This window comes from Lotus japonicus, chromosome 1, assembly GCF_012489685.1.
Source record: "Lotus japonicus ecotype B-129 chromosome 1, LjGifu_v1.2".
Taxonomy (NCBI): domain Eukaryota; kingdom Viridiplantae; phylum Streptophyta; class Magnoliopsida; order Fabales; family Fabaceae; genus Lotus; species Lotus japonicus.
Genome location: NC_080041.1, coordinates 5644241 through 5660804, shown reverse-complemented (window position 1 = coordinate 5660804; position 16564 = coordinate 5644241). Strand labels below are relative to the sequence as shown.

Sequence of the window (16564 nt, the reverse complement as noted above, 5' to 3'; positions counted from 1 at the left end):
CTAATTTGGTTTGTTTGCATGGAAAGAATATGGGCAAAAAAAAAGTAAAAGTTTTCTTCACTTGTATGGTTGACTGAAATGGAACAACAGGAAGAAATAAATAATCAAATTGGATCTCGAAATTGGAAAGAAAGAAATTGTTATGAAGTTCGTTTTTCTTTTTGCATTTGATCAGCGAAAAAATCAGGTTTTCATTTTTTTTCTAATTTTTTTCCCACAACCAAATGACAGAACATGATGTATTAATCAAACCAAACCGACTGTTATGGAGAAAAAAAAGGATGATTTACTATCAAGTATACAATAATCAAAATGTGTAGTCTTAGAACTGATGATCTCCATTTGATCTCTCATTCACTATCTCACATAGGGCAAAGGATTTTAATCCCTTGCGGTTGCTGTGCTCTACCGGTAACTTCTTTCTTATTGTTGATGCGCTCTTTGAGCCTTGCTTCCCCTGTGCATGCACTCCCTCTAGTCAGTTTCATGTTCACCTTTGTCACTTTCCTTTCGAAGCTCTAGAGCTTGCCACTACTTTTAACCAATGTGCTCCTTCAGTTCCCTAGCTAGCATGCCCATCAAGGCTCTTTGGTAAACTAACCCAACAAATTTTCCATCAAGAACAGGAGGAACAAGAACAAGTCCTCCAAGGATGTCAATGAGCAACGCCAATGTGAACAAGGCTTTTGGGGATGTGTTGTGAATGAAGATACTAGTGTTTATCTTCCTACACTTTTTTGTTTAATTTTATGGTTTATTATTAGATTTATATTGGAATCTGTTTTTCAATCACCAGAACACGACCAAATTTGACTCGTTTTCTGCACTAAATCACTAATAAAGCGATTACTGCTAACCAATCAATCACAGAGAATAGCATTTAGAATCCTAGCTATTGAATGGTTCTTGCAAACAATTTTATTATTTTGTATTTCTAAAAGGTAAAAATGACGAAGAAAAATGGTAAAGTTACAACTTAGCATATTTTCAACTATGCATTACCCTACCAAGTAACGAGCTTCAACCACGTCAAATTAAATGTTTACACGCGTAGGTTCCACATTGACGTGCCTCGGAGTGTCAACACGTAAGACACTTGCAATTAAATTTTCTCACACACATGACATAGACAAAACCCTAATCCATTGACACACATGACATAAACATGAAATTGTCCACTTCAATATAAATCCGATTAATTGTCCAAGTCTCAACAATCATAGATAAAAAAACCACTGAAATTACTAATGATATAAAGCCAACATCATCAAGGTGTGCAATAGGCATAATCTGGCTTAGCTGATGGCCAAATTAAAGGTCAGGGCTAGGAAATCCCTATTCAAAATCAATCTCCGTGGATGGTATAACGTTCCCATTTCCTCGTTGGATCATATATCTGCAATTGAAGATGAACACAATTGCAATCATAATCAGAAGCTATGTAATGAGCTGCTATACATCACAAGCGCACTAATCTGATACTGCTATCATAAATATGCCAGTTCTCAGATACTATATTCCTAATAGTGATATATCAAACACCTTCACAAGTATGCTCAGTCTTGAGGCAAAAAAATAGGAATAAAGTCCGGCATTCAAACTAACATACACAGAGAAGAGAGAGAGAGAGAGAGAGAGAGAGAGAGAGAGAGAGTACCTCCCATCTTGAAGCAGGAAATATATGCTTGTTCTTTTCATACCAATGCCTTTCCACAACCTTACCAGCATGAGACTGTTGGTTGAGACAAAGAACACCAGCGTGAGATAATTAAGCAAGAATCCAGAAGGCAAGAAGATTACTAGAACATCCAAAGACAAACAAGCAATTTGTCTTGTGTTTACTACTAAATTTGAAATTAGTAACAGTGATGGTTTTAGGTAGAAAATATACCTCATCCTTCTCTATAGTGGCATCAGCAGTTGTTCTTACATCCTCATGCACGTCAAAATGAAAAAGCTGTATATAAGGAAAAACAATAAGTAACTTCAACACTGCAAATCCTTACAGGAAGTCATGAAACTTCCAAGTTGATGACAGCACTCAAATGTTATTTATATGAAAACCAGCAACCATATAAACACCATCAGTAATATGAAAGCACTACTGATTACCGAGAAACAAGAAGTAATCAGAAGAAAAAAAAACATTTTCATATTTTCCCTCAATGTTGTTTTAGTATCAAAATGGTTTACTTAATCATTTTTGCTTATTCGACTTCTTTCTGCAACTGATAACCTCCTTACCATGCCCCTACAGTTTTGAGTCTGATTGTGTATATACATAAAGGGATTCTATTCCTCCAGAGTTACCCCTGACTTTAGAGGGGGAAGTAAGGCATCTCAAATCCCTTGATGCTTTCCCCCTCCTCTAAAGTGAATGAAATTATAATTTGAAGAAATTGAAGAAACTATTATCTTTCTCAATTCAAGAAACTATTCACAGTGGTAGGGGAGTGAGAAAACACAAACACACTAATTGCGGGAAATTTAGAGGGCGTGCCTTCTGAAAGAGAAGGAACACAATAAATAAAAGAACGAGTTATTAAAGAGACATACCGGTCCACTTTTGCCTCTCGCTTTGTTCACAATTAGGTCATAGAAGCTGTGTTGCTGTAATAGTACGTGGAAACGGGTAAATAACATATCCTTTTATGAATAAAATGTTAAGATAGCATGGCTTTCTGAAATTATAAATAACTGTTGTGTTCATACGTGAGGGATGATAAGGTCTTCTTTCACATACAACAAATTTTCTACTGTGGTTGTTCGAATCTCTCGGAATTCAGGAGCAAGTTGCTGTTGGATTGCTCGAAGAAACTCTCCTATGCTGTCTCCCTTGCGTACCTGAATCATCATAAAATAGCTGAGACACCAATAACATTATATAGTAAATGCATCCTTATCTAAAAACTCAAAAAGTAAGTTGATGTGCATGTTCTTTACTTGCCTGGATCACACGCCTGTGGCCAGTTCCATCCCAGTAACTGTATGTGATTTGAAGAGGCTCATCTGAAGTTCAGAAACAACTTGATTCAGAATGAGCATTTATGTGGCTATCAGTGTTTTGTTTTGTGTCACTTGAGAGGCAAATAAGCATAATGTGTTCTCCCTAATATAATCATATTTACACAAACTTTTCTTTTTTAAAACCATTCAACATTTTCTAAAAACAGAGTTAGGAAGAAGACTGACTTCGAATTTGCTCCTGCTCCCGGAGCCACTGCTTGCGCAGCCTTTCACGCTCAGCTTGCTCCTCAGCCTCTCGCTCACTGAATAATATCCTCAGCACTCCTATGCAGGTATGTTAGGGAAACAACCAACAAGCAAGACAAGGTATCGAGTAATCAAAAGAAGAGACGGAGAGACACCGCACCTGTCAGGTAGAAAGCTAGTTTCAACAGTGGGGTCTTTGCCAAGTTTACCCCGCCGAAGTCCATTTGTTTCCACATCACCTGCCAGCAACATAGAAAAGTTCAATGCTGTTCGATATTTTCCAAGAAACATTGTAGTAAGTAACATCACTAATCAACAATCATTCACAATTCTCTTCTTTAATAAAACAATTTGCCAACATGTAAATCATTATATAGGCCCTGTTTGGGAGAGCTTATGCAAACAGCTTATAGTAGACCATAAGTTGTTTTGAGCTTATTTTCATAAGCTACTCAGGATAGCTTATGAAAAAGAGCTTATGCTTATATATAGCTCAATTTCAATTTTTTTTAAAATAACTTATGAATAAGCTCGCCACTTCGCTTAATTAAGCTGTTTTTCCAAACGAGGCCATAGATAAACTAAGAAAATCTACAATTTCAAGCAGCAACAATATAAAAAAGGGTAAGCACGGGGTAGTGGTTGGTTACTGTGATTTTCCTCCTCCTCCTCTTGAGCCTCACTGTCAATGTCCTCAGCAAAAGACAATCTAGAATTCCCTTTAAACTTCCTCTTTTTGCGTTTTTGCAGTTGAAGCTCCTCCTCTTCTTGCTGCAGCTTCTGAAGCTTCTCCTTCTCTTCCTCCTCTATTTTGCTCTGAATGTTAACCCTCTACACATCAAAACAAAACATGATTACATGAACATGTTATGGCTAATAAATAAGAACAATAATATCAAAAAATTGTGTGTTTTTCAATTTTCATGCATTCACCTTCTCAACATACTCCTCTCTGGTGACAAGACCAACAGTTTCTTTCTTGAAGGCAGTTTCCAGAATCTGAAACACAAGAAAAAGGGGTTGATTGAAACTTGAAAGATGGGGATTGGGGGAATTGGAAGGAAACGGTGGAACCCTAGAATGGGATGGAAACCTCGGAAGTGCTGGAACCGAATTGGAGGAGACCGGGTTGGCCGTTGGAGGAGGCGGACTTGGTTTTGAGCTCTTGGATTTTCCGGCGCTCAGCTTCTCTCTGCTTCTCCAGCCGCCGGATCCGAACGCCGTCCTGGGCGGTGCCCACGTACCCGTCTCCCATACCCGACATCTTCGTCTCTCACTCCGACACAAATTGCAAACAACGTATGATAAACACGAAACGAAAGCTTTCTTCGTTGTTGAATCTTTGTGGCGGCTATGTTAACAACTTGAACTCTAAGAGCACCTCCAACCCTTGCTCCTTATCTGGTTTCTTAACACACTATTCAGCACTATTCCTGTGGGCCCGTACTGCCACATCAGACTTAAGAAACTCCTAAGGAACTGAACCAGATTTTGCTCCAACCCATGGTTTCTTAAATTACTATTTGAAGGGTCCCACCCGTGTCCCACCATACAACATAAATTAATAATATTTATTTTCACACAATTTAGATTTAAAATTTAATACTAAATCAATTAAAAAATAATTTAATTAATATTTATACGAATTTAATTTAAATTTACTTAATATTTAAAACAACTAAATTTAAATATCGACATATTAACTTAAAATAAAATAAAAAAGTACATTGTGTTTTTTATAGCAAAAACAATTTTATTGAATGATAGAAATAAAGACGAAAGAAAATACATGACAATGAAAAATAAACAACAATACATTTTAAATGAAATACATAATAACACTTGAAGATTAATTTTCATTATTCTCGTTTTCGGGAAGCTGCCAAATATGCTCCACCAAGTCTGCTTGAAGTTGGTGATGGATTGACCTTTCAATTTGATGTGCTCTTCTTTCCAAGATATTTCTAAAAGCGGGGATATGACCACTTAATACTTCAGCATCCAATATGTCATTATTGACCTGTTCATAAAGAAAATTACCTTGGTACGTGTTGCGCTCATCTTCAACAATCATGTTATGCAATATGATGCAAGCATACATTATTGACTTCATGTCATTCGGATGCCAAAAGCGTGATGGACCACGAACTATTGCAAACCGAGATTGGAGAACGCCGAATGCACGTTCAACGTCCTTTCTTGCTGCTTCTTGTCTTTTGGCAAACTTTTGCCTTTTTTCTCCTTGTGGCATTGAGATGGTCTTCACAAATGTAGACCACGGGGGATAGATGCCGTCTGCTAGATAGTATCCCATGTGATACATTGTTCCATTCACGCTAAAGTTCACCGTGGGAGCATTTCCACTCAAAACATCATTAAACACAGGAGATTGGTTTAGCACATTAATGTCATTGTTAGAACCTGCAATGCCAAAAAATGCATGCCAAATCCACAAGTCTTGAGATGCCACTGCTTCAAGCATGATTGTGGGCTTTCCATGATCACCTCGAGTGTATTGACGTTTCCACGCAACTGGACAATTTTTCCATTCCCAATGCATACAATCAATAGAACCCAACATACCTGGAAATCCACGAGACTCCCCCCATTGAAGTAGGCGGGTAATGTCTTCATGGTTCGGGCGCCTCAAATATGTTTCACCGAATACTGCACACACACCTTCTACAAAATTCTTTAGGCACTCAATTGCAGTACTTTCACCAATTCGAACGTACTCATCAACACTGTCAGCAGGTGATCCGTACGCCAACATACGAATAGCGACAGTGCACTTTTGTAATGGTGTCAAACTTTGTCTTCCAACTGCATCAACAGACTGTAAAAAATACGGGTTATGAGACCCAAGGGCATCTACAACTCTGAGGAACACATCCTTTCGCATTCGAAACCTTCGCCGGAAAAGCTCCTCCGGGTATACAGGATTTTCAGAGAAGTAGTCCATCCACAACCGCTCGTGCCCAGCTTCACGATCTCTCTCTATCACTTTTCTTGTTCGCTTGGGCCTAACAGTGTTCGCATGTTGTTGATAAAACTCCATCTCCTCCTGCATCATATCTTCTATAGTCGTGTCATTGATAAGTTCGTCAATGACAACGTCGTAAATGTCCCATTCGGCCATATTGTTTGGATCCATTCTATGACACAATGAGAAACTATCGGTGTAATTTGATAGGAGGAAGACGAGATGAGAGAACAAAAGAACTTTGAAATGTTGAGATGAGTGAAATATGACATGTATAAATAAGAGAAACAACAAGGCTATATTCTCCAACGGCTATATTCTCCAACGTCTATATTCCCCAACGGCTATATTCTCCAACGACTATATTCCCCAACGACTATATTCTCCAACGGCTATATTCTCCAACGGCTATATTCCCCAACGGCTATATTCTCCAACGACTATATTACTCAACGGCTATATTCTCCAACGGATATATTCCCCAACGGCTATATTGAAAAACTCGAATATTGAAATTACAACATTGATGAAGTACACAGTAAGAAAAACTCGAATATTGAAATTACAACATTGATGCAGTGCACATAATTAGAAATGCTAAAATTACAACACTGATGAAGTACACATAAGTAGAAATGCTAAAATTACTACACTAATGCGGTACACATAAGTAAAAATGCTAAAATCACAACATTGGTACACATTAAGAAACACAACAAGAACTAAGACATTCCTAGTTCATTCATGGCGTATTGACATAGGCGCTGATGCGCTGCTAACTGCACCTCGTTCATGTTAGATGTGTCCTGCATAAGGATATCCCTGTATTCCCTAAGCAACTTCGCCTTCATAATTTGGGTTTTTTCCTTTTTAATTTTGGTTTTTTCCATCTTCATCTCCATTTCTTGGGTCTTCAGCTCCTTGAAACTCGCCAGTAAGTCTATTTTAGCTTTCCCGATGGCTACCATATCAGAATTAGGAACATATAACGGCTCACTTGAAGCAGTGTCTCCTACTTTGGCTTTCCTTTTGATATTCTTCTTTCCCTTTGGGCGGGTTGCTGGTTGTGTGGCCTCATATTCGTCGCCCTCAATTGATGCACTCGGGTCAGACGATGTTGCATACGCCCCATCTCCTGACTTCTTCTGTCTCGTTGAACTGGTTGTCATAAATGTTCCCTTCCACTTTGGTTCATCTTTCACCAACCGCCAAGCATTCTCATGTTTGAAATCTTTACCCGTATCTACGTGATATATGGAATGCGTCGTAGCCATGATGTCCTTATCTGAGTGTCCACTTTTCCAATGACTAGTAGCCTTGTTGTGGCAACCGACAAATATTTGAATATCAGCATTCAATTTAGAAAAATGAGACTTCAAGGAGTTTGCTGACCTCGAAGGATAGGCAGGGTCGCGGTACTCCTCATATTGGGCTTGGATCCTATCCCAAAACAATGTTGACTTTTGATCATTTCCCACGACCGGATCGGTAGAAACGTTGAGCCATGATTGAAGAAGAAGTATATTATCTTTACCACTCCATTTGTTGCGTTTCTTTCCGGTTTCTTCAAGCTCAATATCATCTAGACCCCGTTGAGTAGAAAATTCAGGCTCATCAGGCATAGCCTCACATTGTGTATCTGAGACTTTTGAACTGCTGCTACTAGTAGGAGGTGCTTGGTTTTGAAATTGGTATTGTGGTGGATACACGCAATATTGTGGATTGTTTGGATAAGGCATTTGTGGTGAATATGGTCCCATTTGACATGGAGGTTGGCTTTGATGGTGGAACGATTGTGGAAACATTTGATATGAAGGATTTTGAAAATTACCACCGGTGTGACGAGGTTGGTTCTGAGGGTGACACATCTGCGGAGGTTGGCTTTGTGGTTGATACATCTGCGGATGTTGGTTTTGTTGTTGGTACACCGGCATAGGTTGGCTTTGAGGGTGAATCATCTGCGGATGTTGGTTTTGTTGTTGGTACACCGGCATAGGTTGTTGACTTTGCGGGTGAATCATCTGTGGAGGTTGGTTTTCTGGTGGAAACATAGGCGAAGGATGCAAACCTTCACTTGTAGGAGGAGTTTCATATTGAAGGAGTGGATAATATTGCTCAAAAGAATTATTCATTTTGAGAAATTTGAGAATTTTTTGACAAGAGAGAAATTGTGGGAGTAAAGGTTGGTGTTTCAAATGGTCTACTGCACTATATATAAGCTGGAAAACTAAAGATTGATGAAAAACGGTAAGAAAACCGGTCAAACCGGTAAATTCAAAAAAATTTAAAAAAAAAAAGCCCAAACGGGCAGAAAACCGGGTCCAGCCGGTCAAAACCGGTCTGGACCGGTCCCAAACGGTTGGATGACCGGCTAACCCGGTCATCCACTATAAATACTCCCTTATCACTCCCTCCCTCATTAACCCTAGCCGTTTCCCCTTTCTTCTTCCTCTTCTCTTCTTTTCTTCTTCCTCTTCTCTTCTTCCTCACGACCAACTCCTCACCGCCTTCGACCCGCCACCTCACCGCCACCAAACCCTCCTCACCGCCTCCTCACCGCCACCAAACACCCACAACCACAACTAAAACCACCTCACCGCCACTGACCCGCCACCAAACAACCTTCACCGCCACCAAACCCGCCTCACCGCCTCCTCATCGCCACCAAACACCCACCACCGCAACCAAAACTTACCCCAGCCGCCACCAAAGCTTCAATCTGGACCCAAATCGCCCCTCAAGCACTGGATCGGAGACATGCAGGCCTTCTTCAAGCGCCACCCTCCGCCACCGCCACAAGATCGCCCCTCAAGCACATGCAGGCCTTCTACAAGCTTCTGTAATTTTTTTTTTTTCATTTTTCTTTGTAAAAATTTATTTTTCTGAAGCCTTGTAATTAATTTCAATTTTTATTGTTTGAATAAAATTGAGATAGTTCATACAATCTGTTAACACTGTTTCTTCCCTCTGTAATCTGTTGGAACTGAATGTGAGAGAAAGTATAGTATTTTATTTAAGAAACTGATAAAGCAGAGTTGCTTGCAGAAGCAACTCTGCCCATTTTTCCTTAGCTAAGGAACCGTAAGGACCTGTGCTCCAATGGGTAAGAAATTGGTCCTTGGTTTCTTAGCACCTCCAACCTGGTTAAGAAACCAGCGTTGGAGTTGCTCTAACAAGTTAGAAAATAAATTATAAATAAATATAAACTCTTAGTTTATAATTTTTTTTAAAGGGATATGCACCGTCAGTGTAGATAGATTTTACACAGTCTTCCAATTGAATTCCTCCACATTATAAAATATATCTTTATTTTAATTAAAATTTAAAATGAAGTTATTATTCTTCTTACGTGACATGTTGTGATTGGTTGTACGTGTAAAATTATTTTACACCGACGGTGCATATCCATTAAACTCTTATAAAAATAAGGACACAATAAGTGTATAAGTATGTTCATTAACTATACATAAATTCTTCCAAACATTTATATAGGTGTTTATGTTATAAGAAAAACTCGAGTCAACGAAGGATAGCATAAGTTGTAAGAACTTGAGACCTAAGGGTTTGGTAAGATGAAGGGTGAAGAAGGGTGAAGGGTTCGAACTCAGAGAAAGACTAATTACTAACAACTAACATTTGCGTATAAAAAAAGATAATAAAAAATCTCGGTGCTTGTTTCCTGTCTCTTAGAGCATCTCCAATGCTAGTTCTTAATTCTTAGTTCTTAACACTATTCATGTGAGCCCGTATTGTCACATGTGCTTAAGCAACTCTCAAGCAATTTTACTCCAACTATGAGTTCTTAGTTCTTACCACTATTCATTTGGTCCCACCAACCACATTATTTATACTTTTTATTTGCATAAAATAATAAAACAAAACTCATAAAGTAATAAAGTAACTTGGATGAGAGAGAAAATATATTTTTTTATGCTAAGAACTCAAAAAGTAAAACTTTTTATATAAGAACCTAGTTCTTATTTTTAGGAATTAAGAACTCCACGTCATCCTCTCAAATGGTTAAGAATTCAGTTCTTAGTTCTTAGCCAAGTAATAAAGTAATAAAGTAACCAGGCAGATGGGTGGACCTCATTATGAGTTGTGTTACCACAGTGAATTTTTCTATTATGTTGAACGGATCACCTCAGGTCCCTTTCGATCCAGGCAGGGGTTTGAGGCAAGGAGATCCACTCTCCCCATATTTATTCATCCTTTGTGGTGAAGTTTTTTCTGCTTTAATTAACAGAGCTATGCTGACATCTTCTTTACATGGAGTAAAGATCTCTAGATCAGCACCTGTGATATCTCACCATTTGTTTGCAGATGACAGTGTTGTCTTCGCCAGAGCAACGGCAGAAGAGACTGGGTGTGTTAGAGAGATTCTCTCAACTTATGAGCGGGTGTCCGGTCAAGTTATTAATCTTGACAAGTCAACACTCACATGTAGCCGAAACGTGACCGATGTTTGTTTAAATCACCTTAAAGGGTTGTTGAATGTAAAGGCTGTTGAGTGTTTTGACAAGTATTTGGGTCTCCCAACGATCGTTGGAAAGTCAAAGACCCAAATCTTCAACTTTGTCAAGGATAGAGTATGGAAGAAGCTCAAAGGATGGAAGGAGAGGTCGCTCTCGCGGGCAGGTAGGGAGGTCTTGGTAAAGGCTGTGGCCCAAGCTATTCCCTCCTATGTCATGTCCTGCTTCCTTCTACCTGACAGTCTATGTTCCCAGATTAAAGGGATGATTAGTCAATTTTATTGGGGTGGTGATGTTACCCACCGAACATGCCATTGGCTCAAGTGGAAGGCTCTTTGTAGGCCAAAAATTTGTGGCGGGCTAGGATTCCGAGATTTCAAGGCGTTCAACACTGCTCTAGTGGCCAAGAACTGGTGGCGTATCATGACCAAGCCAGAGTCAATGTTAGCCCAAATCTACAAGGCTGTGTATTTTCCAAACCAAACACTCTTTGAAGCAACAAAGGGCTATAGGCCGAGCTATGCGTGGTCAAGCTTGTTAAATTCAGCGTGGATTTTTCATGATGGTGGTTTGTGGAGAGTTGGAAACGACACAAGCATTCGAGCTTGGGATGATAAGTGGATTCCAAATTGTGGTCCAATAGTGTATCGAGAGGATGCAGCTGCAGAATTGGGTGTTCTACATGTCTCTGATTTGATGCTGCCCATGGGTGGGGGGTGGGATAGGAACAAAGTGGAGTTTTTGTGCTGGCCACCTACAGCTAGAGCAATCCTCTCCATTCCTTTGTCTTTCCAGCCACATAATGATTGCTTCTTCTGGCCTGACACAGGTGATGGGTGCTACACTTCAAAGTCGGGGTACTCGTTTATTAAAAAGAAGCAACTTGAGAGGGAATCGTCGTCATCTTCTTCGTTGGTGTTGGCCCCTGCTTTATGGACCAAGTTATGGAAGGCCGATGCAGCTCCCCGGTGTAGAGAGACTGCTTGGCGTGCATGTCTTAACCTATTACCGGTGCGCTCGACTTTGCACCGTCGTGGAGTGGCCTTGGAGCCTTGCTGTCCACGGTGTCCTGATATTGCAGAAACGGTGCAACATGCGCTGCTCTTCTGTCCGTTTGCCAAGCTTGCATGGTTCGCGTCTCCTCTAAACCTGCGATTTGATGAGGAGAGCACGGTGCATGATTTTTTTTGCAGGTTTCTTGCGGTGGCTGATACTACAAGTGCAGGTATTTGTTTCACGGTTTTGTACAGCCTCTGGCAGGCGAGGAACGAGATGGTTTTCTCAAATAAAGACGCCTCCATAGACCAAATCTTGCAGCGGGCTTCAGCTCTTCGACCTTCCACGGTGATGCAAGATTCTCCTCCAGTGGCTCCACGGGTTCTCCCCTCTACCTAGATCCGGTCTGCTACAGGAACTTTCAAGCTAAATTTTGATGCCTCGGTCAAGAACAGAAAGGAAGCAGGTGCGGGTATGATCGTCCGGAACAGGAATGGTGAGTTCTTGGCAGCAGCAACGACTGAATTAGGGCCTGTCCTATCTGCGGTGCTGGCTGAAGCGTTGGGAATGCGGTGGGCTCTCGGTTTGGCAGCGGAGTTAGGCTTCCGGAGGCTATGGCTGGAGACGGATTGTTTGGTGCTTCTCAACTACTGGAATCGACGAGATGGTGGCTTATCGCATTTAGATACAATTGTTCGTGATTGTCGTTTATTGCTTTCACATTTTGATGTTTTTAATTTTACTTTTGTGCGTAGAACCGGCAACTGTGCCGCTGACGCTTTGGCCCATTTAGCTTTTCATTATGGTTGTATGGTTTGGATTGAAGAGGCTCCCCCGGAGATTACCTCTGTCGTCCATAATGATGTCCACGCCTCTATGACTTCTTCTTGATTTATGAATGAAACCGAGTTTCAAAATAAAAAACTTGGATGAGAGAGAAAATATATTTTTTTATGCTAAAAACTCAAAAAGTAAAACTCCTTATATAAGAACCTAGTTCTTATTTTTAAGAACTAAGAACTCCACGTCATCCTCTCAAATGGTTAAGAATTCAGTTCTTAGTTCTTAGCTCAAAAATAAGAACTAAGAACCTTGCATTGAAGATGCTCTTAGAGTCTTGTTTTTTTTTATAGTTTTATATGGTTTTTTGAGGATTTTTTTTTTGTTTTATTTAGGACTTGTGTAGTGTGTGCTTTGGTCGGTTTTTATTTTCTGCAAAGTACAGGTTTTGAGCCCTCTTTATGTTGGGTTGTCTTCTGTTCTTGTTTATGAGGGAACTTTTCTAATTTTCATGATGATATATAATTAATTTATAAAATAGACTCAAATAAATTCTTTTAAACCAGGTTTAATTTGGGGTATGTTGGTTTATATGGGTGCTACCAGCAAATTCCTTTATAGTTCCATCCTATTTCACTAATGAGTGAATAACATCTAATTTCTACTATAAACATCATGTTTTCTTGGATGATTAACAACGTTGTTTTAAGCATAGATTTTTTCGGTTAGTAACCAATCAGTCCTAGTCCTAGACATCAATTCAGTTAGGCGACCTATTCTCTTACATATTCTAAACATGTAGTTTATGCTCATATATCAAATCTACTAATATGTTCTAGGTGCACACGCTAAAATAAAAGACCAAAGATAAGAACAACCCATTGAATCAGTGTATATAAACTGAATCACAGTAGATACTAAAGTCCACTAATTACATCTAATTCCAACAATAAAGAGAATTAACTATTCATTTCTATGGAGCTTTACAATGAATATAGGAGAAAACTAAAAAGAATTGAAGAATTTGTTATGTTTCAAGAATGAATCGAGTTCCTCAAAGTGCCCAAGATCAAGCTAGAAGTGTTTTTGGTCTGTAAGAGTCAAGAAGTTCCAAAATGATCAATTCTTCTCATTTTTTTTAGTCTTTTAAATGAGTTATGACTGGAATAATTATATCTTCACACAGAGAGGTGAAGGAAGAGAGAGATAGGAAGAAAGGAGAGAGAAAGTAAAAATGTGATATGTGATTTGATTGATAGAAAAAAGAGAAATAGATAGAAATGAAAGTAGAAAAGAAGTGGAGAGGTGAGTATATATCATAACTCGTTATGACTGCCATATCTCGTTTAAGCGGGAGAAAGCTCGCTTAGGCGGGACATTTCATCATTGATGGGCACCTTGCTCATTTAAGCGAGAGCAAGCTCATTTAAGCGAGTTACTACACTTGAAAATTAATTTCTCTCTGCCTCTATTTCCTTGAAGCGAGCCATACTTGGCTTGAGTGAATTTTTAAAAAAAATATCCAATCGTTAAGAAATTTATGTTTGGTTTGATGTTGGTGCAAACACTACCGTAATTTTACGTATTCTAATATATTAGTGGTGAAACTAGAATTTGTCACATTGAGTTTAAATTTGATATGAAAAGCATAATTTTGTCATGTCGAGTTCAACGTGGATCTTTGTTTTTTTAAGTGATATTGTGGAACCACGTTGAATTCAATGGAAATCTAAAACCACACGAAGATTATGAAATATTCATTTTAACTATTATAATTTTTTTTTTAAAATAAATAATTCATTAAGAAGAAGAGCTTGGTGCATAAGTGGATACATATAGATAAATTAAAAGGATAGCTTCTAGAGGAGCCTAAAACAACTCAAACTAAAAGAAAGTCTATCTAAATAGTCATCAACGCAGAAGCTCGCGATAATCTCAAATAACAAAAGTAAAATAAGAACTACCCTAGCATGGAAGGATAATTCCGAACTTCAAACAATTAGAAAAAATCCGTATCAAAGCACATTCGGCGAAAGCCAAGATCAACCGAGTATAGACCACTTATTCGTAAAAGTACACATGGTACTTTTTTTTCTCTCACTTCTAATCACGTTACATCATGTTTTTTTTTTTGATAAGCCAAATAAATTATATTGAAGTGAAGTACAAGGGGTACTTCAACCCAATACAAGAATGAAGAAGGAGGAAAGAAAGCTAAAGAAAATAAAAGAAAGTACACGTTACATCATGTATCATTGTATCATATTCATTATTTTTCTTTCTCTTCTTTTTCTTTTTTTTTTAAATAAAAAAATCAATTTAGAAAGAGCATCAAGCGGTAATCGCGGATATAGAAAAAAAATCATATTCTCACTTTATGGGCTTTCCTTTTTCCTCATCAAATTGAAAATGGTAAAGTAAGAATATTATTATCCACACACCCTCACACACAACACACACAATAACAACATTGAACTCCACGTTGAAGCTGACATGTCAAATTTCCCCAATCATTCTTCTTCGATCCACGCGAAACCCACGTGTCAAATTTTACTCGTTCGTACACGTGAAATCACTTTTGCGTTGGCTCTTATCTAAAACGCCAGCCATTTTTCCTTTTCTGCACAATCATGATAACCCTTATAAAACTCAACCTCGTCTAGGTCATTTCACACTCACTCATTCTCTAATCACACACACTTACTCATTCTCTAATCACACAATCCTCTTTCGCCTAAACCCTTTCTCGTTCTCCTCTCGTTCCTGCCGATGGAGCCGCCGCCAATGTCCGTGTTGCCTTTGCCGCCTATCCCGCCACCGATCCTGCCGATGCCGATGCATCCTATGTCGCTGTTGTTGCTGCCGTCTATGCCACTTATGATTCCGATTCCGATCTCGAGAGAATCGTTACCGAAGGAGACTACCTTGTCCGAGAAAATGTCCGAAGCGCGGAGTCCATCCATGCAAGATTCATGGCGGAACTGGGCTTTCTCGCAAAGCATATCCAGGTGGTTTCAATTCAGAGGAACAATTTTCCGACGGTGATGTCGCACGCGCGTATCGACGCGTTCGAGATCTAGCAAGTGCCACCGCGCGTACGCGTGACGGCGATGCGAACGTGGAGCATGCATGGTACGGTGCTATCGACATGGATGAGATCATGGACATCGTTCGACACGGTTTCGGGCAAGAGAAATTATATAGTGAAGGGTCAAAGATGGACCCTTGTGAACTCACATCAACTCTATCCTCAAGATAACACTTAGAAGACCGAAGTCTCTCCCTCTCTTTCCCAAACATACAATCACTCCCCAAAAAAAAGCACAAAGTATCCACTTAAAAACATTTTCAAAACCAGCATCATGTGAGTGAGCAAGACTTGGGAACATGTCATTTGAGTAAAAGGAATAAAGACCAAGGTATAAAAGACTCTAAAAAAAATGCATGATCAAAAAGATAAACAAAATCTATAAAAGAAAAATATGCTAAAAATGCATGGACTAAAACTCAAGGTAAGAAAAGAACCTCCTTTCAAGTGATTAAGTGCTTCCAAGTGTTCTCCAATGGTTTTTATTTCCTGAAAAACAAAACAAAAGACAAAACGTAAAACAGAAAAAAAACATGGGTTGTCTCCCATTCAGCCCTAAGTTATAGTCTTAGGCAGACTAAACTTCAACCTCGTAACTCAAACCAAAAATCACAAACAATCCCCGGCAACGGCGCCAAAAACTTGTTGGTCAATTCGCAAGTGTACGAATCCACCCGGTTTTAAATTATCGAACCACAGGGATTGTGAGTGACTAAATTCAGTTTAAGTCTTGAGTATGAAGGTTGGTTTTATTGAATCAAAGATATGTTGAAGTAGTAATAAGGAAAAAGGACAAATAAAAAGACAATTAAGAAAATAACATGCTTTGGATCCTTGTTCAACTAGTCAATTTAAGCACATCATTCTAAGCACATGTTCTCATGGATCTCTCCTTGATGATATAGCCTAGTTACTCACTTATTGATTCCTCACATAAGCAATTCTCTCATACTAAAAGCTAAGTGTAACACCCCGATTTCGGTGGCGTCACTTTCGTAACCAAAAGAAATACTTAATGCGGAAAAACGTGAA

The 16564-nt window shown here is 39.1% G+C and overlaps 4 protein-coding genes across 4 annotated transcripts; 1 reads left to right on the top strand and 3 right to left on the bottom strand.

Moving 5' to 3' along the window:
- Positions 1 to 1126: 1126 nt before the first annotated feature.
- On the bottom strand, positions 1127 to 4613 carry LOC130733214 (protein XAP5 CIRCADIAN TIMEKEEPER-like). Its single transcript, XM_057585331.1, has 11 exons — positions 4307 to 4613; positions 4147 to 4212; positions 3864 to 4044; positions 3374 to 3452; positions 3193 to 3269; positions 2948 to 3009; positions 2713 to 2844; positions 2557 to 2610; positions 1892 to 1957; positions 1658 to 1732; positions 1127 to 1396 (listed from the first exon to the last, which is right to left on the bottom strand). The coding sequence occupies exons 1-11, from the start codon at positions 4475 to 4477 to the stop codon at positions 1346 to 1348; spliced, it is 1014 nt and encodes a 337-aa protein (XP_057441314.1). The 5' UTR covers positions 4478 to 4613; the 3' UTR covers positions 1127 to 1345.
- A 531-nt stretch (positions 4614 to 5144) lies between these two features.
- On the bottom strand, positions 5145 to 6367 carry LOC130749166 (uncharacterized). Its single transcript, XM_057602513.1, has 4 exons — positions 6025 to 6367; positions 5797 to 5880; positions 5561 to 5634; positions 5145 to 5177 (listed from the first exon to the last, which is right to left on the bottom strand). The coding sequence occupies exons 1-4, from the start codon at positions 6365 to 6367 to the stop codon at positions 5145 to 5147; spliced, it is 534 nt and encodes a 177-aa protein (XP_057458496.1).
- Positions 6368 to 6918: 551 nt separating this feature from the next.
- Positions 6919 to 7956, bottom strand: LOC130749088 (glutathione S-transferase T3-like). Its single transcript, XM_057602406.1, has one exon. The coding sequence runs from the start codon at positions 7954 to 7956 to the stop codon at positions 6919 to 6921; it is 1038 nt and encodes a 345-aa protein (XP_057458389.1).
- Positions 7957 to 7961: 5 nt separating this feature from the next.
- Positions 7962 to 12555, top strand: LOC130749012 (uncharacterized). Its single transcript, XM_057602309.1, has 3 exons — positions 7962 to 8102; positions 10345 to 11893; positions 12080 to 12555. Exons 1-3 carry the CDS (start codon positions 7962 to 7964, stop codon positions 12553 to 12555), a joined length of 2166 nt encoding a protein of 721 aa, XP_057458292.1.
- The last annotated feature ends 4009 nt before the right edge of the window (positions 12556 to 16564 follow it).

What these genes read in the sequence shown, in the direction of transcription:
- LOC130733214 (XM_057585331.1), bottom strand. Translation starts at nt 4,477, where the DNA reads ATGTCGGGTATGGGAGACGGGTACGTGGGCACCGCCCAGGACGGCGTT. An exon ending in GAGAGGAGTATGTTGAGAAG is followed by an intron (nt 4,045 to 4,146) that starts GTGAATGCATGA and finishes TTTGATGTGTAG; the next exon opens with AGGGTTAACATTCAGAGCAA. An exon ending in GGAGCAGGAGCAAATTCGAA is followed by an intron (nt 3,010 to 3,192) that starts GTCAGTCTTCTT and finishes TCTGAACTTCAG; the next exon opens with ATGAGCCTCTTCAAATCACA.
- LOC130749166 (XM_057602513.1), bottom strand. Translation starts at nt 6,367, where the DNA reads ATGGATCCAAACAATATGGCCGAATGGGACATTTACGACGTTGTCATT. An exon ending in TGATGCAGTTGGAAGACAAA is followed by an intron (nt 5,881 to 6,024) that starts GTTTGACACCAT and finishes GTGTGTGTGCAG; the next exon opens with TATTCGGTGAAACATATTTG. An exon ending in TGAGTGGAAATGCTCCCACG is followed by an intron (nt 5,178 to 5,560) that starts GTGAACTTTAGC and finishes CCCCGCTTTTAG; the next exon opens with AAATATCTTGGAAAGAAGAG.
- LOC130749088 (XM_057602406.1), bottom strand. Translation starts at nt 7,956, where the DNA reads ATGGGACCATATTCACCACAAATGCCTTATCCAAACAATCCACAATAT.
- LOC130749012 (XM_057602309.1), top strand. Translation starts at nt 7,962, where the DNA reads ATGGAGGTTGGCTTTGATGGTGGAACGATTGTGGAAACATTTGATATG. An exon ending in TGGTTGATACATCTGCGGAT is followed by an intron (nt 8,103 to 10,344) that starts GTTGGTTTTGTT and finishes GGATCACCTCAG; the next exon opens with GTCCCTTTCGATCCAGGCAG. An exon ending in GGCTGATACTACAAGTGCAG is followed by an intron (nt 11,894 to 12,079) that starts GTATTTGTTTCA and finishes GGTCTGCTACAG; the next exon opens with GAACTTTCAAGCTAAATTTT.